A 24,134-nucleotide genomic window follows, 5' to 3' on the forward strand; every position below is an offset into this window, starting at 1 on the left:
GGAGAGGTCTGTGTAGTCTATCTGTGCAGCAGTGAACAAGGGATGGCTAAGACCTAGAGCCACAGTGATGGAACAGTTCCAGGCTCCACAAGCCCAGAGAGCTAGTCTCTTGGCACCTTTGTGTCCTCCTTGGTAAAGCCTGGGTAGAATACTATCAAACTCTTAGGCCTGTCATTAGGATTAGGTAAGCACCAAGCCAGTATCAGCATATTATGAGAGATTAGTTTCAATTTATTGCTGCTGCTTCACTTACTAGTATTTTAAACCAAAATTCAGTCATGAACGGAGCCTGTGTTTGGAGAGTGAAAAACTGCTCCTGCTGCTGCCAATCATGGGGTTTTAAGAAACACTGCATCTTTGAACTCCTAGCACAGGCTGGACAATTTCCTGAGCTTACCAAAGTGGAGTTGTTCCATGCCTGGCAGACAGAGAGAGGGAGACACACAGAGAATGCATAAGAAGGAATTAAGGAAGGATGAGAGATAACACAACACCAAGCATTTCTTAGTTGCTTTGGTTCTGTTTATGTGATTTCACTAAAGTCTCACATCAGTCAAACATTACCTCTTTTTTTTGGAGGAGGACACTGAAAAATGGAAACCTAACTAGTCCAAGGGTCCCACTGTCGGGAAGCAGAAACTTAGGCTGCAGGTTTGGAGACCAGGCTCTTCACCATCATGCTTGACACAGAAAGGTAATGCAAGAGCAAAGAAAAATAAGTTGGTAAGAGATAGGAGGGCAAATGACAGCTGCAAGGCTCTGTGGGGATGACGAGACGGGATGGGGTCTTCCTATAGCATCTCGTCCTCACCCCTTGCCAAGACTTCAGGAACCCACAGCAGGGATATGCCATCATCTCAAAGTAGAGATTTACACAGCTGGATTCATGCCAATGTCCAAAATCCCCACTTTTATTATAAAATAACTGACAAAACATTCCTCCTTACATCTGTTAGAGTTAGAAGGTTTGCTCTGTGGGATATCACTGAAGACATGCAGACTGACATACACAGATTTTCTTTTTTATAAAAAAGTAACTTGAGAACAAAAATCATAAAGCCAACAACAGACCCTAGCTCTCTATCACACCTTCATGTTATTTTATTCTTCACTGCATGCCGACTCCATAAGTGAAAACATATTTATCCTTAAAGAAATAAAGGAAACTTCAAAGTGAAAATAAAAACTACCTTCCAACATGGACAGCAACATGACCACCATATCCTTCTGAAGATCCATTAATTCCTTCAGTAGCTCAATTTGACTGGAATCCTGAAAATATCAACATATTGCTTTTGAGATAACAGGAGAAGAGTCTGCAACAAGAATAGCATACTTATTCTCATAAAAAGGATATGGCTTGCCAATAGCAGACACCTCAATGCATGGCAGAACTAAGGGAAGGCCAGATGTAAGTATTCAGCTTATTACAAAGAGATTTGCTTCAGAATTCAAGCACATTTACTGTTGATTCTAACTTATGTACAGCAAAGTATATGTAAGGACTGTGAGTGTGTCAAAGAAGTACACAGGGATACCGGAACCGCAGTGCAGCTCCAATGTCAGATGAGACAAGTGCTTCTGCACATTTGACAACTTTTTCACTAGAGAGAATGCATCATTTTCTTTTAACTTCTCAAAGTTATATATTAACATATAAAATTTATTTATTCTATAAAATAGGCATATTAGTGGCATATGAGATAATCTTATTTTACATAAATCTAACCAAAACTGTCCGCTGGTATTACCAACACTGACATTGCAAATACTGACATGTATCCTACTAAACAACGTCATGAAGGTTTCCAGTATTCTCTGGTTTTTGAATTTTTCTGGATTTTGTGTTTGATTATTTGTTTGGATTATGTACCACAAAAAAAAAATTCTTTTACATGGACATGTTGTATCTAAATATCACTATGCTGAGATCCAGTGCCTGCAAGTACAGATCACATAATGAGCTCACACCTCATCCATTTTATTTAAGCTATTCTTTTCCATTTTCCTTTTTTAAAAATTTGTATAAGGTGTCAATTCCCTGGGGTTTGCTGCATATGAAGGTAAATATCTGCACGGCATGAGACTCTCTACAGTAGCCACCACAACACTGCCTGTGCAAGCCATCAAACCATGGAAATAAATCAAATGAGAGTTCCCTTGTGTGTAAATTTGGTTCATGTCAGTTTCCTATATTTAGTATATGTCATTAGTAATTAAAGGGAACATGAGATTTCCGTATTTGGCCTATATTAGCAATGTCCACATACTGTCATTCTCTCCTTGACTAAACCCTAGCCAGGCTTCTGAGTCCCCTTCCTGATTGGCCTCAGGTGAGCTACAGGGACAAGCAGACTCCTAACAGCTCATGGCTGTGTCCCTAAGATGACCCTGATCCTACTTAGAATGCCTACTAGAGAAAACACAAAGCTGTCCAAAAATGCACCCTTCCAGAGACCACCTGAGGATGGGGCCTCTGTCCCCAAGCCTCTAGCAGAGGACAGATGCCAACTTAGATAACAGCTGGCAGGCATGGCTGGGATCATCACATCATACTGACCATCCTCCCCCAAGCCTCCACACAGCCTCATCCTTGTTCTCTTATTCTCCATCCACACACCATTCATCCAGCTCCACACAAGCTGAAGATGAGTTCAGTCCACACCATGTGCTTCCCTGTTGTGACAGTTACTACTGACTAAGGTCATTCCTGGCCACTTCAGTGTCCAGCTTTGCTCACCTGTGATGATATGCCCCTGTGTACAGACCAGTGGGTGGGTGAGAGGCCTCAGATGGGAGGGAACCAGCCACATCCATGAGAGGAATGAGTGACACTTTGGGCTCTGGAATGGCAATGTTCTGACTCTCATTCTAGTATTCTTTCTACCTAACCACCTAGCAAATACACCTGACAGATATGCCAGAGCTTGGGATATGCCATCAAAATTCACAGTATTGAAGGATGCATTTACTCAAGCCTGACATTAAGAGCTTTTCTGTTCATGCATCCTTTGGTCTCCAAGGGAACAGACTTGGAAATGAGAAAACAAGAAGCTGATGGCACTCCCAAATTAATACAAAAACATGGTGGCAAGCCTGTTTATTCTTTATTTACTTATCCTTTAAGCCATTGTTTTGACTATCAGAAAGCTAAATTTCCTGGTAATGGGAGAATGTTATCTTAGCTTATTTAGGACCTATAAAAATTGCTTCCCTTTTAACAGGCTATGGATCCTTTCAAAGTTGCCTATGGAGGGAGGAAGATTCCAACAAGTAAACACCAGGGACCTTGTCTATGAAGACGCTGAAGGGCACAGCGTTCATGGAATCTGCTGTTATATTTCTCCATTACATTCAATTCCTTAATAATCTTTGTTACCAAATATGAATAAAGAAGTTTTTTAAAAAATCTTTTGATAGGGAATAAAAGGTATATAAAGAAGTGATATTTATACACCTGAAACCTTAAATAAGTGAAATAGATAACATTCAACATAAGAAAGCATGCTTAATTTGCTGCTGATCACAGTGTCACAGTTTGTCAGGTGAGAAGACCCTTTACCTGAGATAGCTTCATCTGCATGTGGGCAAACACGTGCAGGAAACCCACCACTGCGTCCCACAGCCTGCTGTGTGCCAGGCTCTGCTGGTTCCCGGTGCAAGGACCCTGGAGCAAAGACACAGCGGTCATTCCTGGCAGCATATTTGCCAAATTCAACTTTAAAATAATAGGGAAAAAAATGAACTCAAGGTTTACAAATCTTGTTGCTAACATATAATCTAAAAAGTTCAAACACGAAACAAAATAGAGATGAAGAAGATATTGGTGCCATGAGAGATAAGCATGTTCTTCTTGAAATGTTCAATAAATCTAAAAAATGTTCCTCAAGGATTTATGTGTCTTATTTCTCTATGAATAATGAAACACTGGCAAAGCAAATTAGTGAATCATTTCATTTTTTTCTGGCTTGCATCTCTTTAGAGAAAGAGGGTAAGGAGCAGGTGATTGGGTTGTTGGGTCAAATCAATTGGTGGCCACTACCTTGTGTGAAAATATGAGAATGCAATCAGGATGAGATGATTATTTCCTCTTCCTAAGCAGTAACCTGGATAAAGCCTTCACCCAGAGGAAAAAAGTCCTCTTCAGAGTTTTCCTAGTTGTACAGCTGTTTCAAAATGGTGCAACCACTGAGGTTTTTAAAAGATAAATACTTGGTCATTAATTTCGTAAACTTCAAATTCAAGGCAATTGGAATCTGATGTAACTTGGGAGGCCACTTGGCTGAGGGATCTGGTGCCAGGGGTTCCTACAAAAGCTAACCCAACCCCCAACTGTGTGTCCACTTAGAGGCTTAAAAGCCAGAAACTCCAACTAAACTCCAACTAGGGACTTTGTGCTTCAACCAATTATATTTTTAATTAATTTTTTTCACTTGCTTTTAAGTACCTCTGGCCTTTGGGTGGAGCTGAGCCACCTGCAGTCAGGAACAGCCAAATGCTCAGATAAACTCAGTGAACTTTAATATGCCTCTGTTTACCTTTCAACAAAATTAGCTCTGCTCTCTGAGCTCACACTTCTTAAGTGATCTTTCCTCAGCAGTGGAGAATGTGTGTGTGACTGGCAAAATGTTTTGATGCAGACAATTTTCGGTTTTACCTCTTAAGGAAAAATTCTACAATAGTTTAGGTTTTGAACACATCCACATCAACCATGCAAATAGATAACATGGTTTTTTTTCAAAGAAAAAAGGTATAGCTCTTAGAGTCTAATTCATTCATTCTTTCCTTTACACAAAGGACTCATAGTGAGTTTAAATTTGAAAACACATCAAAATGTGTCCATATTTTACTGCAGAAATGAGCGGGAAGATCTGACTGCACTAAAAATACTGAGGAGATGTTGGAGTGGAGCTCGGTCACATCAGCTGTGTGGAGGCCCCAACTCTGGGGAGAAGGCAGAGGAGCCTCTGTGTTACAGGAGCAAGGTGCCAGGCTCAGCTCCCACAGAGGAGGATGCACAAAGATCTTGCCACCCTAAGGCATTGTGGGGTCAAAGCTGACAAGGGGGACACCTGGGAGAGTGTACCCCATGCACAGCACTCCCTTCAACCCCCGTTCTGGTGGATGCGAAGGCACAAGCTAAAGTGCCAGGTCCCTGAGCTGAAAGGGAGCTACCTATCTGACCTTCAGAGAGATCACCAGAGGCAAAAGCCAGACTTCCCAGATATGCCAGCTGCCATAGCAGACTGACACATTTCTGCCTGGATCCTCACACAGAAAGGCAACTGGGAGTAACCAGAGGCTCCCCATCACTTTCCTAGTGTGCAGTCTCCCAGGCCTGCCTCACAGGGAAAGTGACTTCTCATTGTTTCTAGTTTCTTGATCCCTTCTCTCTATAAAAACAACCTCTTCCACTTGGCTCATTAGAATATTTATTCTTTTATGGAAAGAAGGATTGCCCAATTCTAAAATTAAAAATAAAATCAATTGAGATTTAAACTAAATGGTTTTAAGTTTGGTCCTTTGACACCTTTAAACCTGAGCAAAGGGAGAGGACTGTCTAGGACTTGCTCAACCTCCATCCAGTGGCTTCTTTAGCACCAATAACCAATGTGAAAGGGACGCTGGCCTCTGAGATATTCGGCCTCTGTGGCACACAGACTTTTGTTCTGTGCTGGAAGACGGGGCAGTCTCACTTTCAGAGGGACCTGAGGCAGAGACAGATTAAGCTTTCTCCTTAATTATCCCTGGTCTCACTCTAGGAACCCTGAAATATGATGTCCTTTTAGTCAAATGATTCTTTTCCTTCTCTTTTATTACAACTGAGGTTGCAATTTTATAAATGATTACTTCACAGCAATGTTTTCCAATCTTCTGCTTATGTTCGATAGTCAGCAAAAATTTGAATAAAAAAGCAAGGTACAATGTTGTAGTCTAAAAGGCAGTCCAAAATAAGCATGAAGCTAATGATGAGCTTGTTTTCATATATTAATATTTATCAGGAAAAAGGACACTAAGGCTAGGGTCTCCTAAATGTATCTCACTGAGCAAGATGTAGGAAACTGGACTGGATCCTGGAATAGAAAAACAGCATTGATGGAAAGACGTAAAATCAAAATAAAGTATATAATTTAGTTAATAAGACTGTGCCAATATTAATTTCTTGGTGTTGACAAATGTTCTACATTTGTGTGAAATACCAACATTAGGAAAATCATATACAGAAACCCTCCTCAGGACTCTCTTTATAACTTTTCTGAAAACATAAAATTATTGCAAAATTAAATTGTATTTATTAAAATACATGTTTCATGAATGGTTAAGTTACAGGAATGGGTCATACCAGCAGGCATAACAAGAGAAGCTAAAATGAACAGAATAGTCCAGGAGCCTTTACCTGATGCCTCTGGACACGTGTTTACAAATGTGTTCCATAGGAACACCTAGCAAGGAGCTCTGTGCACAGCGAGAACTCCACCAGCCCTGCTAGCTTCAGTATGATCACAGTTTCCTGTGTTTTAGGAAAGACATGCCCACTCAGGGCTTTTTTTGGAACATACAAGCCATTCTACTGACCATTTATACAAAATTTACTTGCTTGCTAATGTAATTGTTCAAATATATTTAACGAGGACATGATTGTTGTCCTCATCTTTCTAGACAAGAAAACCAAGGCAATCAGGGAAGTCAGGAAAATGAGGAAACAGGAATATGAACACATATTGAACTTGAACTTGACTTTCATTGGATTTGACCATGGAAAGGAGGGAGAGGGCGAGTCACCCCACTCCACAGTTCCTGCCTTCCAGTGTCCCCAAGAAATGCAGTTTCACTAAACTTCTCTTCCCCTCACAGGATCATGCCTGGTCTAAGAGTGAACTGTAAGTTTCTCCTTCCTGTTTTATCTTACACAGGTGCATGGAATATGAGGACTGCTCACTCAAGGTAATACTGGCTCCTGAGACCAAAAATGATAGGATAGTGGCTGCTGAGGCTGCTAAGAAATAGCAAAGTGTAGTCACAAAAAATTGTTTTTAAAACTCTAAGCTTAAGACTAGTGGTTTCATCTAGGGAGAATATAAAATAAACAAATGTAAAAAGACATATATTCTCTTTGGTATTTGGATTTTATCTATCATAAACACACATATATGATTTTTTAATGCTCTTCTCGATTTTTCTTAATGTTGATGAAATGTCTTCCTCACTGTTACTGGAAATACTACAAAACATGGCTTAATGATCCTCTAGTCCCTCCTTTGCTTCCTCTTTCCTTTCTTAAGACTACTGAATACTTAATACATTGACATACAACAGAATGAATGGGTCAGGCCTCTAATAAGTTAATGACATCTTCATCTTCGAAATGGTAAAGCAACTTCGCCATGTATAGATACACACTTCAACCTAATATTTCAGTTTTGGTCGCTGTTAAAGAGACAAGGAAAGGGGTCAATAGGAGATGTGGAGAACACTTTGGGCAGACTGCATTTTTCTATCGAATTCAATGCTAATCATTTGCCTTTTTTATTTATTTTTTCTTGAAATAATAGAAATGATCAAACATTTACCTGGATATATTCTGTAAGAGTATTAAACACTTGTTTTGCGACTTGAATGGCTTTGGAGAAGTTCCGTTGTCCTTGTTCGTCAATAACATCTTTCCCGGAGTAATACCAATAGAAATCACTAATTGATTCCTGGGAAACAGAAATGACATCACTAAGGTGGATTGTAAAGTCATCACAAACCTACCTGTCCAGTCCTATTATTTTTAAATAACAGGTAAGGTAACAAATAACAATATCTGTGAATTAAATACTATTAATCAATTATTTTCTTAAACATACCATATACGTGGAAACTACTTCCCTTGATATAAATAACATTGCAGAGAAGACAGAAGCAGAAGATTTAGCTTTAAAAATCTGTCTCTGATGACCCTAAACTTCACAAATATAAGGATACCTTAAAACTAATGCATATTTACCCACTGAGCAAAGTTACGTATTTACAATTTGAACTCAAAAATTAGACACATCATGGAACAATATTTTGGGGGTTACAGACTTCTGTCCTCCCTTGTCTTCTCCTACAGGCCAGGGACATGTTAGCAGAAAGAACACCAGGATGTCCCTGATCTCCAAGCTGCCCCCGGGGAACCAGCTGGACAGGAACACCAACTCCATGAACAAGCTCCAATAAGACCCATCTTTCCAAACAGGAGTTTTCCACACTGACATTTTAAAGGGATTTCAGTTGGCTAAATACATGTTAAAAAAAATTCATTTGACCATATGAACTACACTTGAGTTTTGAGACATGGTTATAAAAATCATAATATGTTTTCAGCAACATTTTTGGTGTATTTTGCTTCAAAATGGACTTTTTCCCCCCGTTAAGCTTTAAATTAAAAAAAAAAATGTGCTTTTAGCTAGGCACAGTGGTGCATGCCTGTGATCCAGTGACTCAGGAGGCTGAGGCAGGAGGATCATAAATTCAAAGCCAACTTCAGAAACTTAGTAAGGCACTTAGCAACTCAGCAAGACCCTGTCTCTAAATAAAATACAAAAAAGGGTTGGGGATATGGGTCAGTGGTTAAGTGCCCCTGGATTCAATCCCTGGTATTAAAAAAAAAAAATGTTAAGGATAAAACCTAAAAGTTTGAATTTCCTGCCTTTAAAATACCATGTCTGTTTCTCATAAGTAAAATGAGGGGAAAGAAATTTCTACAGGGTTGTTATTGTTTAAGATGCCCAAGTGTCAAAAATGATTCTATCAGAGATATTTTAAGGTAATAAGGCACTAAGCTGAATTTTAAAACTAACATAAATAGCAGGACAGCAGAAAGGAACCAACCTTAGGCTACCAAAGTCAAGTTCAGGATAGCAGGTGGAAAGACCTTCCTATTTGTAAGAATATTTCAATATTCTTCCCCAAATTATCTATTAAAGAAGGAATAGAGTATAGAAGTGCTTTGAAAAATGAAATAAATTTAAAATACTATCAACCTAAAAAATAAAGGCTGTGGGTGCCAGGGGGAGAAGCTTGTATATAGAAAGAAATGAAGAACAAAGTAGCAGCCAGGATCAGAGAGAGATACAGCAGAGAGTGCTTCACCCTAAGAACTGCAGAAAAGACTGTGATCACAGGCAACATACCTCAGTGAACAGGTGGAGTCACAAACCCAAGCACATGAAGACATGTGGGTTTAACAAGGCCACCACTTTGCTTCACCTGGCCAGTCCTGTAGCTTGTAACCGACAGGGAGGCCACATACCTGAACCCTCAGCAGGTAGTCCACAGTAGAGATGATGATGTTGACAGTTGTATTGTTGCCAGTCTGAGTTCTCAGATAATTTTGAAAATCTACAGAAGATTGAAAATGCTATTAAAGTTCAGTCAAAACAAGTTGTTATTCCAGTAACTACCAAAGTAAATGTTGTTTACAGCAAGATCACTTGGCTAAAAATAGACTTTTATCTAATAATTTTAATATGAAATGACTTAAATTTCTCAAAAAAAAAAAAGTGTATGATCTTCCCCAAAATGCATCCTCACAGAACAACAATATTCAATTCTCGTCTAAGATGTTGGTCACACCAGTTCCTTATCCTAGTTCTAAAGCCCTGGACAAGACTGAAAAGGGGTTCCCATCTTTAAGGATATAAAGAAAAAGCTATTTAATTCAGTAATTATATATGCAAAGTGCTAGGGAAACAAAGCTAAATCTAAAATGTAATTCCTGCCGTCATGGACCCATGGAGCTGGAGAAGAGCCAGATATTAAACAGTGAACAGAAATAAACTAGGTAAGTCATATAATGAACTCCCAAGGTAAAGTGCTGCAAAAGAAATAAACTTCTAAGTTCCTCTGAAGGTATCCCATCTAAATTGTTTTTCACCCATCACCTGTCTTCTCTAATGTAAGAATGATTGACAGTGATCCAGAGAAACAGCTCTGCTGGGACCTTGAAAGCAGCAGAGCTACGTGTAACATGGCACAGTATCCACTGTACCCAGGATGCTCAGGAACTATTTGCTGACTCAAGCTAAAGTCTAATGGAGTTCAAGAGCTTCTGCTGTCACTGGCTTCACACATCTGTTCCTCAGTCCCACCTCATGGGCTGGGCGCTCACAAACCTGAACTGTGCCCCTCACAAAGCAGCTGCAGGAACCGGAAGAGGTCACAGGTGAACTCATCATCCTGCAGAACCTTTTCTCCTGCGGGGAGTGCAGAGGGATGAGCATTAGCGACTACCCAGACTCCCCCCTCTAGCCCCCACCCCCACTTGCAGGTCACCCATTTATTGCTCTGGACCCAAAGGGTCTCAAGACAGAGCCACATCTCTATCTGAAGCTCCTACAATCATGCACTTGGCAGATAGATGTACTTTTTCTTTGTAAGAAAAGAACATTTGAATCTCAGATTTCTGTCTGTTAAAAGTAGCAGCATGGGTTTGGCAACATTTTACAAACAACCTAAAGATGTAAATTTTTTTGTGGGGGGGAAGGTACATATAGAAATGGTGTGTCACAAATGTCAAATTTGCTTTGTTCCTAGGGCACGACCAAATGACTCTCACGCAAAGCCTATAGTGTATTCACAGAACAGTGCCAAAGGTTTCCGTTATTAAAGAATAATTAGAAAATTTTTGTGAAAACTGCAAATCCCTAGAAAATGCTTGTTAACTCATTCTAATTAAATCTTTAACCAGCTTGTGTACTGACTGGAAAATAAAAAAAGCCAAAACTTCAGACATCTAACAGACAGGACTGTTGTAGCATTACTTCCCAAGGAGGAGGAGCCAGCAGAGACTTCACTCCAATTAGCAAACCCAAGGACAGACTGTCAGGACTCAGCCGTGAGAGAGGAGAGCAAGATGCCTCCAGGAAGTCAGAGGCCACCTGCAGCATCAGGACCAGACATGCCTGAGGGGCAGGGACAAAGCCTCCTAGGGTTATACTGGTCCACTGCACTGCAATTCAATGGTCTCTGGATCACAACTTCCCTTGACAGCGAAAACACAAGGAAAGAAACAAACACAAAACAGCACCACACAAATGAAAGTTGATTTCTTAAAAAAAGTGTCAGTGGAAAAAAAGAAAGGTCAATGTTACATGAGTGTCTGCTCCAGAATCTAAATTTGTTTTAAAAGCAAAATGGCAAAAAAAAAAAAAATGTTGATAAGCTTGTGAATGAATATACTTATGTATTTAAACAAAATAATTTTTCACAGACTATAAATACTTTGGGCTAAGAAAGAAAACTATGCAATGATCATGTGTTTAACTAAAATCACGGATGATCATAATGACGGAGAGCTGATGGACTTACCAGTCCGCAGTCTGGGACTTTCAAAGTGGGAGGCTTCATGTAATGGTAGGATTAGGAAGCAAAACCATTGTGATAACTAATATAAACATTAAAAAAAGTACATAAAAGCATTGTACTCGTTTCCCTGTTAGCCCACAAGCTATGACATCTGGTGACCAAGCTACGATCACCATGTATGGGACTCAGACCCTGTGGCAGGTGAAGTGTGAAAATCAACTTGTTTAAATCTCACACATGGCTGATAAGTCCATTCCTCAGTGTGTAAGTTCATGAGAGGGTAGGAAAGAAAGCAAGAACAGTTTAGGCCAATAAGCAAACTAAACTCTTCATTGGTAATACTCAGTATCATTTTTATGAGACATTTAAATCAGAAGACTCTTAAAATGATATTTAAATCAAAATACTGTGTGAGCATCTAGACTTTTTGATTCTTTCCCTGTGAGCCCGTCTATAACGTTTTTCCTTCAGAAAATCAGGTCAATAAACCATGTATTTACTTTTATATTCATGTACTCAATGTGAAATAGATAACCATTGTAGAAACTATTTAGAACAGTTAACACCAAAATAAATATCATAGATGCTGTGTGCCTGAAAATGCTCTGCATAATGCACAATAATTCAGAACTGAAGTTTTTATCTGCTGTTTGCATGCACACCATTTTCTTGACTGTAAACGGCAACAAATACAAGTGACTTCACTCAGTAAGGCCACACTGCACGTAGCAGAACAAGGAGAGAACAGGATGGGAAGGGCAGGAGAAGGCAGAGGAGGGCATGGGACAAGCCCACCAGGTGCTGGCAGGTGTGCACTGGGGTGCCACTGCGTGACGAGCACATCACAGATGAAAATGCTGCCGTGGCCCATGCTGCAGGTAAGTGGGGCAGTAACAGAGACCAGGACGGCTTTATGTCTGCAGAAGGTACAGGAGCAACAGTCTCCTTGTGATGTGGAAAAGCAATTCCATTTTAAGATGGGAACTGAGATCCATAACAAATAACAGAATGGAGTGACACATAATTGAAAGTGCTCTTGCATCCTGAAAATATTGTCAAGCTGTGCGAGGGCTTGAGGCACATACTGTGGAGGGCATTCCTTTGGTTCTGTTTTTGAAAGGGGCCTAAGATGGCTGACACTGGAGTGAAGGGAGAATCAACGCAGCACTGTTGCTCATGGTGAGCTGGCTGCTTTGCATCTGAGGATGACCTGCACCTGTTCCTGCTCTACCTCATCTCCATTTTTATCAACCGTGAACAGGTTGATATATTAGGAGGAGAGGCAATAACATCAAATGAAGATGGCAGCAGCATTTCTAGCCGAGGAAATAGAGTTATTTGAATATATTTATGAATGGCGTTTATATTTTCTGAGAGTTATCTTAATTTTAATGGGACAAACTGTCATCAAAATTGTAAATTTTCACCATGGAAATAATACAGTTAGAACTTGCTGAGAGAAGCATGAAACAATAAATCCTATTTTAGATATCAAATGAGGTTAACCTGCTTTTGGTCACTGTCCTACTCACAGTTGGCTTATACAGTTAATAAGAACCTAGACAAGTCTCTGCCTAAATTCAACAAAATACTATGTGAGTGTGTATCTAGTGATCCCTTTGATGTCCATGGACTTTGCTTGAAGTTTTCAGCCTATTCTTCAGATGAAGCTTGGGTTAATTGCTAATAATTAACTTCCAAATTATTAAATTAATAAAAATTCAATAATATAAGTAAAAATTACTACCTAGTATGTACATGACAATAATTGGAAAAGGAAGACTCCAAAGGCTAATGTCCCCATTGCCTTTGTTTCCAATAACTCAAAGACAAAGGGGTGACTGGCATGACATAGGGACTGGCCACATCAAAAGACCTCTGTAATCCATTGTTGAGTGTCACTCGAAGGCACCTGCTGCCATGGAGGAAATCATTCTGATAATTGAACTCAGAGGATTTAAAGAACTATTTTGTACAATGGCAAAACTAAAGAATTAATACTAACAATATTTTTAGGTATTTTATTCCATGTGGGCAATTCCAATATCACTGTTGAAGTGGCTTCATTATGACTTCTTTAACTATTTTACAATTCAACTAATGAAATAAATTATTAAAGATGGAATCAAAGTTAACATTTGGAGACCTTCAATGTGCTCTTGTGCTAGATATATCATTTCATCTTGGGCTCATTATTATCCTGCAGATTAGGTAAATGGAATCTCATTTGGTGGGTCAATAAACAACAGAGAAACTAAGAAATTCAGCTAATGTCATACAGGTATATGGTAGTTAAGATTTACTTCCCACAAATGTCAATAAACCTTCACAGAGTGTCTCCTCTCTTCCAGGCACCTTGGGAGGTGAACACCATCTCCAACCTGAAGCAGCTCAGTTATGGGAGAAACAGGCAGTATCACATGGTCCTGTTGAATCCACTATGCCATTGTTTCTGAGCTCTGTAAAGTTGGCCTCACCAACCAGTACAATCTGTGACTATCAATCATTTCATGAACTGTATGTTCTTTAAATCTGAATTCACACTTGTTTCCATCGATTTCAGAACCCAAGGAAATCCATTTCTGAACATGTTATGTTGGAAAATCAGATCCCCTTTCTGAGCCTGGGCTTCACAGTTTTGCTATGGGGGACTGATAAATACCTCGCCTAATTTCCTAGGCTGTTGTTAGAATCAAATTGTTCAAATAAGTAAAAGTGCTTTGGAATCTGCAAAGCCTAAAAGGAATAGATGCAAATTTCCAACTGTGAAGCCATAGGTCAAATTATTGAAATTTCTAAAATACAGAATTTCATTAGATTGGGGGTGGGGGTAAAGACAATTCACCTACTCGGCTCACTGAGTAAGTTTATTTAAATGAAGTTGACAACCTGACACTGGTGTATGCAATGCATGACTATTTCAGATCCCAACACAATCAGAATGACCACTATGGGAAATAAATTAGGTATGTTCCAGGCATAAGAGAATTAAAATACTTTCCAGTACTTAACTCAATTAAAGTATTTATGGAGGAAAATCTTTCTCCTTTCCAATGTGAGGTGGAAATCATCTCACAGCCAGAGCCAAGGCTTCTCAACTGTCACTGTTCTGAGGTGCTCACTGCCCACCCATCTTACACAGTGTTGCCTGGGGTCTTACTCACACGCACCAATCCAGGGTAGTACTCAACAAAGGATTACGGGGGTCTTTTGATGTGGCCAGTCCCTGTGTCATGCCAGTCACCCCTTTGTCTTTGAGTTATTGGAAACACTGGCATGACTAGACCTTACAGCAATGGGGACATTAGCCTTTGGAGTCTTCCTTTTCCAATTATTATAATGTACATACTAGGCAGTAATTTTTATTTATATTATTGAATTTTTATTAATTTAATAATTTGGAAGTTAATTATTAGCAATTAACAGAATTTCTATAAATATAAACAGAAGGATTCCTTGAACCCTAACTAGGGAAAGTCTACTGTGAAAAAATGCCTCTCATGCATCATCAGACCTCCCTCAGAGCTCACCTATTGCCACAAGGAAATTCTGCCAGCCCCTATCTTTGGAGGACTCAGCTGTTGAATAGAGTAGTATTTAGTAATCAGTGCACTTTAGTGTTGGTGGGGTCTACCTGGAGCCTTCTTCCAACAATGGATGTGAGGCCATCATCCCAAGGGGATATTAGCACATAATATTACTCAAGGGTTACTTATTTAATGGCTCTTCAAGGCCTCATGGAAAAAACCACTCTAAAGGTCCTTAGAGCCTTTCACAAACTCTCTCTCTTCATCATCTAGTTTGGTCACCTCTTTCCACACCAGGTCCAACACAGCTCCCTGCTGGGCTGTACCCTCCTGCTAGAAGTCTTTGCCTTCCCTCTCCACCAGGATGCTGACTTCAGATCAGGTGCGACCTCTGTGGGGCCCATGAGTAGCTCCCACAGAGCACTTCTCTGAAGTGTGTACACCCCCAAGTCCTCACAGACTAGGCACTCAAATTTAAGTGAGGGCTTCAAAGTTTAAAAACTGCAAGAATGTTTGGAAAATGCATTTGGTGCCAATGCACCAGCATCTCAGGCTTTCCTTGAAGAGTATTGATCCTCAGAAATAGTGAATAAAGCAGGCAGAACCCAAGACCATACATGTGAAAACAGTCTGACAATCTTGGAGAAATAGAGTCAAGAAAATAATAAAAACTGTAAGAGGAATCAGGGTAGCCAATACTAGGCACTCAATATAATCCTTTTGCTTATTTAATTAAAAATTAATCTTTTTTGCTTCAACTTCACATAAATTTGATAAGATAATTATAAATAATAAGAACCTCAGTATAACAGTATAAGAAACCTCAGTATAATAGTATTAAAAAATTATCAGATCCAGGTAGAGGTTTGGGGAAGGTTAACTGGTAGTTAATATTTTAGAGAAGGTTTCTAAAAATCAATTTTTGTGGAATCAGATCAATTTCAAATATTTTTCTTCACTATGAAGTCTAGGACTACCACAAAAATGACCAAAATTCAACATCTTCTGCTATATTCTAACAGAATATGTAGTTGTTTTCCATGAAGGAAAACTACACTTTTAAATTAATAATGAATTGGTAATGAGGTTATATGGTTTTGATAAAAAATTAAAAATTCAAGAATGAGTTGAAATTTTTAAATATCCATATTGATTTTTTTAATTTCATTCAATCCTTAAAAAACTTAATGAATATAAAATTTACAGAGAGGACGACATTGACCACATCACAAATCCTTCAAACACATCTGCTGAAAACATTTTTTTTTTTTTAACAAAAAGGGAAATCCAGACTTTTGTCACAATGGGGGAATTTAGTAAGGAGGGACAGAGACCGGACAAATGTCCACAGCGGTAGTGGCAGTAAGGAAAGAAGGTCAAATGATTGGCCTGAAACTTTACATACAAATCTTAAAGAAACACCTAGTTTGTAGTGATATCTCCATACCAGATTAGAAACAGCATTTATGACATTAAAAAGTTAGAAGCAGTTTTGAAACTTCAGCAAAAAATGCCGAAGTTGGCAGCAGATTGTGCCCTGGAGGTGCAAAGAACAGGTACTGGGGCACAAAGTCCTCCCTGAGACTCTAGATATGAAATGGACCCTGACAAACATGTAGAGAAACCGAGCAGCCATGGCTGGCTTGGGGAGTCTCTAAACTAAACAGTAGGAGGCAGAGAGTGGCATTGCCTCTTGGCACTGCCACTTGGCTGTGGGATGCTGGGCAAGCCAAGTGACCTTTCTGCCCTTCAGTCTCCTTATGTATAAAACTCTGGTCACAGCTACTTCACTGTGGAAGTAGACACCCAAAGTTTGTAGACACCAGAAAGTTCATGTGCTTGGGCTTCCACGTTTTTCATGGCCATATAGTCTGGCCATATTACCCTCATGGGAGAGTTTCCGCCTAATAAAGACAGGGGATGAGGATGCAGAGGACCTAGTAGATTGAGCTCCAGCAGACTCTTTTCTCAGTGTTCAGCTTATGCTGAATCTTTGCAGCAATGGCACCAGGAACAGATTTGGGTCTTTGAGCCTTTTCTGTACCTTCCAAGAGCAATAACTGATTTTCCTTCTCCTATGAGGATCTGAGCTTTTTTTTTTTAACTTTTGCAGAATTGTAAATAAAAGAATGTCCTCACAATAGAAATTTTTAAGAACATGTTCAGAGAGGTCAGCACAGGGGTTCTTAAAGCAATGTGGGAAACCGTGTTATTAACAGCCAATGTTCCCCTAACCGTCCATGTCACCCTAACAGGTCTCTCAATCAGAAGGCACAATTAGTTGAAAGCGGTTGACAGTGCTAGGTCCTATTCTAAATCTCTTCCTTTCTTTATTACCACTGCCTAGGAGGCTGTTGAGAAGCTCTTTTGTCATACTGATGCCATCTTTGTTGTTCTATTAGTGTGAAGAGCAAAGAATTGCTACTGTTTCTAGTTTCTTTTCCAATTCAGCCTTAAGAATGAAATTAGGGTCTCCCTCCATATATAAGAGGTTATGAGGGGAATGGGATAACAAACATGGAGGGAAATGAATTACAGTAGATGGGGTAGAGAGAGAAGATGGGAGGGGAGGGGAGGGGGGATAGTAGAGGATAGGAAAGGTAGAAGAATACAACAGTCACTAATATGGCAGTATGTAAAAATGTGATGTGTAACCGATGTGATTCTGCAATCTGTATTTGGGGTAAAAATGGGAGTTCATAACCCACTTGATTCTAATGTATGAAATATGATTTGTCAAGAGCTTTGTAATGTTGTGAACAACCAATAAAAAAAAAGTAATTTAAATGCAAAAAAAAAAAAGAATGAAATTAGCTTTTATGTTCAAGGACTTTTAATCTGTGGTATTTTCAAAGGAACAGAGGAAAGCCCTGTAGACCCCCCAGAGCCCAGAAGGCAGTGGGCAGAGCACACTCAGCTGGTCGCAGCCCACTTGGGGTCTGTCACTGATTCTCATGCACCAACAGTGCAGTCATAAAGCCACGGTTTGTCCAAGACAGAGATGCCACAGGGAGACCTGAGCACACATTCTAGAGCCCTCAACCAAACACTGGGCCCACCGGGGACTCTCTTAAATAAAAGAAATGCAACAAAATAAACCCAAAAACATAGTTTAAATGCTTGGGGTCCCTTCATGTCTGAAATATTAATAACTTTACATTTTCATAGGAAAAAAGGGTAACTGGGCATATAAGGTATATAATATTAAAAATAATAGGATGCATAATGATAGAAATTAAATAATCTACTTGTTGAAACAGAATTTAAAGAAAAGCACAAAAACTGTCACTATCGAGTGTATACACATAGCTAACCACAAATAAAAGAGCAAGTGAACAGAAGGGCAGCTCACGGCTAATAATTACCACGCTCACGAGTGACGACTGAGGAAGAAAGGTAGGACATTTACAGTAGTCAAAAGAGGAGGGAACAGGAAAGAGAAAGAAGTTGAGATTTTTGTTTTATTTTGCTATTTGTAAGGAAATAAAATACAAAATGTGTTAATCAGTTGGGGCAATTATTTTTGTGTGTGTTGAAAAAAGACCACACACATTAAACCAACCTAATACTGAGAGGTGAAAACAACTCATATCAGAAAGGTCACTCAGTGATTTCCAATATGGGACTCAAAGGACCGTACTGCAGTCCACACCAGACTGGCAAAGGCCAGGGACTGCCAGTGGGGCAGCTGTTCCTTTGTGAGAACTGAGAATTAACAGGACTGAGAATGAGGAATGGGATTCTGCTCAAAGACTCTGGAACATTCGGTAGTAACTGTAGGGAAAAATGAAATTGATTTCTAATTCTAAGACAGGGAAGTCAGATTTACTTTTAGACATCTTACAAACAGAAAAGGTTCAGGATTCCCAGAGATGCTGGAGGCAGACTGTTAACTAGCCCTGAGATAGACAGTGGCCCCTGGATTCTCCAGATGGACCAGCAGGGAGAAAACCTAAGTTTAGAGCAGTGTTGCTGATTTTTCCAGAAGGTGACTAACTCCACTGACCCATATAATACAACTGGATCTACATATTCAAATGTCACATAATAAAACCCCCATGGGAGCCACATAGAACTCGCAGGGACAGGATGTGCCTGAGTAGTAAACTTCAAATATATTCCGAATTAAGCAGTTCTTTTTTCTAATGGTGGGATAAAAACTGATTAGCTAAAATTTTCAGAAAGGCAAGCAGAAGCTACAAATAGGAAACAGGAGAAAAATTTATTTTTTGAGATCAGATTAATCTGATCAAGAAATTAATGTTACCAAACTAACATATTGGCAAGAAGATAAATCCAAAGCTTGCCAAAGAACTAAATACCTGTGACCACACTAAAACAAGTGTAAAAATCAGACATATGATTAAAAACCAATATAAGTAACATTTTTTTCTTAAATATTCCTGAAAGGAATGGGAAGCGGTGGTTATTTGTGCTTTGATTGCACTGCAGGCTTGACTTTCAAGTTTTCGCCCACATTTAGTTAGAGAGAAACATTCTCAGGTGGCATCAATCACTATTTTTTTCAGTAATCAGAATCACATAAACAAAGAACTACTCTAACTTCTGTCACAAAATAATTGGTACTTTCGAAGATGCTGGAGACAGAAGGATAGTCGCTGACAGAGTGGAGGACAGGGGTCACTCAGGGACCTAAACGGCTGCTCTCCAAAGGGGAGGAGAGCCTGACAGTTGGCCAAAACAGCCAGGCAAAGCCCCGCCTTCGAAACCCTGGTCCTTCTGTGCACCTGCAGATTCTACAGATGATTCTCAATGGGGGGACTGTGCCACTCTCCTAAAACTAGGGCAGCAGGCACTGCCAGGTAGACCAGGACAAGCAAGAGTTGGGACCCATCTGGAAGACTGGGGGTGGTCTTGGGTATCTTGTGCAAGTGTCCAGTTCTGAACATTCAAATAAGTCTCATGAGCATTTTATCAATTTTAAAACAATTCTATCTCTGCTGAAAATGTAATTGACAATGGATGTGTTTCATGGAAGAAGGGAGACAAGGCGGTTTACATGTAGGTGGTTAGTACCTGATCCTTCCTCTGTCACCATTCCAAGTCCTTCAGCTTTGTTTTGTCGCTCAAAAGCATTCAGGTCAAGGACACTACAGTAACAAGAGAAAAACATTTAGAGAACAGAACACCTTCTCTGTTTAGGGGAGCAACTGTCCAATACCATGTGTCTTGAACACTGAAGGTTCAAGGTACTCTGAGACCAGGTCCCAACAGATGCCTCTCGGCCATGTGTTCCTGCCAACCTCTCCCCAGGGCCCACTCTGAGCTGACCAAGAGGAAAGTCAAACACATATCTTATGGTTCAGCTCAGGGAGAACACTGCAAAGTTACCAAAAATAGAATCATCATCATCATGCTTTTGCAACTTGTTACATTGTTTCTATCAGGTTCCTCAGACAAATGCTGTCTGAAAGATTTTAAATACTGTACAAATAGATAATGATTACAACAAATTAATTGGTTAAGGATCACTTAGAAAAAAAAATGAAGAAAAATGCCTCACATGTCCCAAATCAAAACAGAATTTTCTTCTTTATCTTTTGAAAAAAACCATATAGCATTCATCTTCAAGTATGTAGAATATAGCTTAGTAAGTCCCTATTTAAGCATGGGGGACTATTTTAGGACTCTAACAACACTGAGTAAGTGTGATAGGACATTACTAATACTCTAAACACAAAATAGGACAAAAGACACTGCTAATTGTCCCATCCTCAGATGTCTTCCAAAAAATATCTTGGTATAATTGCTATCAGCAATGAAAAGAAGACGACACTCTTGAAACACTCAGCCCAAGGAGCCAGGAGGAGAGCACATCCTCACCTGCAGGACTGCATCAGGCCCGCCAGGCTCTGGAAGAAGCCCACATCCTTCTTCTCCTTGAGGTAGTCGAGCATCTTCTACAGAAAGAGATAAAATCACATAGCTTTTTTATTAAGTAAATATAGCAACCAAAACATGCTTTCTATTCTGGAACAAATGTAAAAAGTAGCCAAACAATACAAGTATCTCTAATGTCATCTTTATCATGAAATGGTAACAAACATGTCAAAGAAAGACGACTGCACATTTCTATGTGCGAGAACACCTAGAAGTGAGGAGGATGGGGATCAGGGCATTGTTCCCACACACAAACACATAAATATTGGGAAACCAGTACTGGCAAACCTTTTCCAATCTCACTTAGTATTTGAGACTCAGACACTTAGTGCAAGGAAACCAGCAAGCAGATCCAAGTGGCTGTATCCAGCAACAGGGGTTCCCTGAACAGCTCTTAGAGCTGAGATGTGACTCTTACCTGCACATGCAATAGCCAGGAATCCAGCTTCCACACTGCCCTCTCTCACCCTAATGTACGGCAGAAACTACTGGACTATTCAGCTTTTCTCCTCTGTTTTTGGATAGATGGCCAGAATCTATGATTAACATTTTGGCTAAACTAAATGTAACAAAAGAGTTATTTTTAATATGGATAAAACATGGTGGAGGTTTCAAATAAAATGTACAGATGACCCCAACTCATGCTGGTTTAACCTCGGATTTTTCAACTTTGTGATGGTACTACAGGGATATGCATACTTGGAATTCTGGATTTTGATCTTTTTCTGGGCTAGCAATGTGCAAGATAACACTCTCCTGTGCTGCTGGGTGGTGGCAGCAAGTGGCAATTTCATCAGCCCAGGTCCCGGGAGCACAATCCCCTGAATTATGCTGTGCTCCTGAGATCTGCAGGACGCTGGAGCAAGTGATATTTTTGACATTGCTGAATTTATTGGTTAGAATCCCTGGCAAGCTAAGGAGCCTCTTTACCTACAGGACACCAGAAGGCAGACCCAAAGGTCTTAAGGAAATAAAGAAATTGCTTTTTTTTTTAATAGAAAAAGATAATTCCTACTGTCAGTGCTGTTCTAAACAAGCTCAAAGCAGCCAAAATGGTGGTAGTGATATTTTTCAGAAATACGGATGAAAACAACATAAACTAACTGTATACAGGATACACATGCACACTATATGGATGTATGCATATATACTCGTGTACAAAAGAATATCCATGCATGTAAAGTGTATGTATGTGTATACATATACACACAGACACATATATGTGTATGCTACACACAAATATAGGCAAAAACACATAGCCTATTAGTCTAGGAAAAATACCGGGGAAAATGAAACAGATTGATCATTTTTTTAAGACAAAGGAATGTGGCTTAGAGGATCAAAGAGACGTTATGGAATATGCACTTGAAGTTCTACAGAAAGAAGATGTGTACTGATAATAAGTAAATGCAACGCAGGGTCTCCAGTCTCCTCTTAGAGCCAAGGATTTCTGAAAATACTTACACTATACAAGGAATGTCTTTCAAAGTAAAACATAAGGCAAGAAAAAATATTTTTGAAATGTATTTTGGAGAGATTAGTTCAGCTTTATTTACTTTTCCTTAAAAAAAAAAAAAAACTCATGTAGTCATGTACCAAGGAAACAACAAGCTGGTTACCCATGCCAGGTTCCACAACTTTGTGATGGCTCATATCCAGTCAGATATTATGGCCAGAGAGTGATTCATGCCTCAATGTAAGAACTCATTGGGCATGGGAGAAGGTCACATTTAGATTGATGTTTCAGATACTCTCATACCATTCATTCTATGTTTGAGTTTGGAAGACTATCATATAATTACTTTTTCCTTTCTATGTTCTCTCTTAGGTATTGCAGTAAATTAAAATAGAGACATATTTTACATAAGAAATGAAAAATTTTACAGTAGCTCTTTCCATATGTAGTCTGTTTGAAAACCAAATCATGTAAATTACTCAAAGACCTCACCTGTTGTACTGTAGAATTCCCACCGTTTAAAATAGCAATTCCAAGTTTCAAAGTAGCAGCCACCATGGGTCCAGTTTCACCTTTAAAATATAAAAAGCAGCATTCCTTATATTTTTCCACAGATGTGTTGACATAGTCTACCTCAAAAGTTACTCTTTTTAATATTATTACTTATGACAAACCTATGTAACTTATGTACCCAAAACACCAAAATGATAAAATGCATATTTTGCCATCAATATTTCTGCTAAATTCTGTATAGTATATTTAAGACTTGAAACATGAAAACATAGGAAGAAACAATAGATTTTGAAATATTAATAGCTGAAATTATTAAGCTTCAAAACCAACCATGTGTATTAAAATAATGTTTAAATCAACAAGTTACTTAAGACTTTAAGAAAAATTTTTCTCCCTTCAACAATATTCTATTAGAATTTTTATCATTTTCATTCATCACCTATAATACTTCTAAAGTCTGACTTTATTAAAATAATGACTATTCTCAATTTTAAGTTATTCAGATAATGACAAAATTTTAAAATCCATCTAGTTGTTTATCATTTAGTATATTACATTTTATTTTTACATTATTCACCTCTTCTTAGAAATAAAAATGATTTCCATCATTTAGGGGCACTTAATGCCAGATTGTAACAATATTACTTTTCCATTTCATTACAAAGGGCTTACAAAGTTTTCACAAATAAGATACTGCTAATGCAGGGAAAGTCACCTTGAAATGATGGCTACTCAGATAGACAATGGTACTTTAACAGTTAAAAATCACTCATTAAAAATGTCCAAACATTTTAAGGTCAGGACACTATAGCCCTAGGCCCATGCAGAGCTTGCTACCTGCTGTATAAACAAAGTTTTATTGAAACATCCACACTGTTCACTTGTTTACGGTCAGCTTGCCTGCTGACAGAGCACCACACAGCCCATGATGCTTAAATAGCACTCTTTGGATATACAGAAAAGCTTTAAAATGTCTTATTTATAATGTCATTTTGCTAGAGCTTAGTTGGACCACACAAAAGTTGAAGAACATACATAAAGTAAGTCTTTCTAGTAAGAAAGAAAACAATCCACTAAACTCTGTAAATGATGAGCTGGTAGCTCATCATTTACATCATACAGCTTGTCATGAACTAAGAACCCAGTGAGGGAGCACCAGGAGCCAGGAGGCTGGCTCCAAGGGACGGACAGTGACCTCACCTTTGCTGGCACTGATGGTCTGCAGCACCATCTCTGCGGCCCCCCGGTCATGCAGCCTGGCTTGCTGGTAGAGAAGCTTCTGCTTTTCCATCTCCTTTTCCTGAACACAAACCCCAACCATTTATGTTGTGGCTGTCAGTAAGCATGGCTGCTTTCTATATTTTAGTCATCTCTTCATGTATGGGCTCTATGACAACATTATG

General features: G+C 39.1%; 1 protein-coding gene across 1 annotated transcript in view; it reads right to left on the bottom strand.

The window, feature by feature from the left end:
* Window positions 1-24,134, bottom strand: part of RYR2 (ryanodine receptor 2) — a 610,498-nt gene that overhangs the window by 36,691 nt on the left and 549,673 nt on the right. The window contains exons 81-89 of the mRNA XM_081299889.1: window positions 23,932-24,031; window positions 22,711-22,790; window positions 20,706-20,782; window positions 19,899-19,972; window positions 10,143-10,223; window positions 9,281-9,369; window positions 7,572-7,700; window positions 3,563-3,667; window positions 1,191-1,272 (exon numbers count right to left, since the gene is read on the bottom strand). Of these exons, the coding sequence (XP_081156015.1) occupies window positions 1,191-1,272; window positions 3,563-3,667; window positions 7,572-7,700; window positions 9,281-9,369; window positions 10,143-10,223; window positions 19,899-19,972; window positions 20,706-20,782; window positions 22,711-22,790; window positions 23,932-24,031 (817 nt within the window). The remainder of the gene's footprint in view (window positions 1-1,190; window positions 1,273-3,562; window positions 3,668-7,571; window positions 7,701-9,280; window positions 9,370-10,142; window positions 10,224-19,898; window positions 19,973-20,705; window positions 20,783-22,710; window positions 22,791-23,931; window positions 24,032-24,134) is intronic.

This window comes from Spermophilus citellus, assembly GCF_964194105.1.
Source record: "Spermophilus citellus genome assembly, chromosome: 6".
NCBI lineage: Eukaryota > Metazoa > Chordata > Mammalia > Rodentia > Sciuridae > Spermophilus > Spermophilus citellus.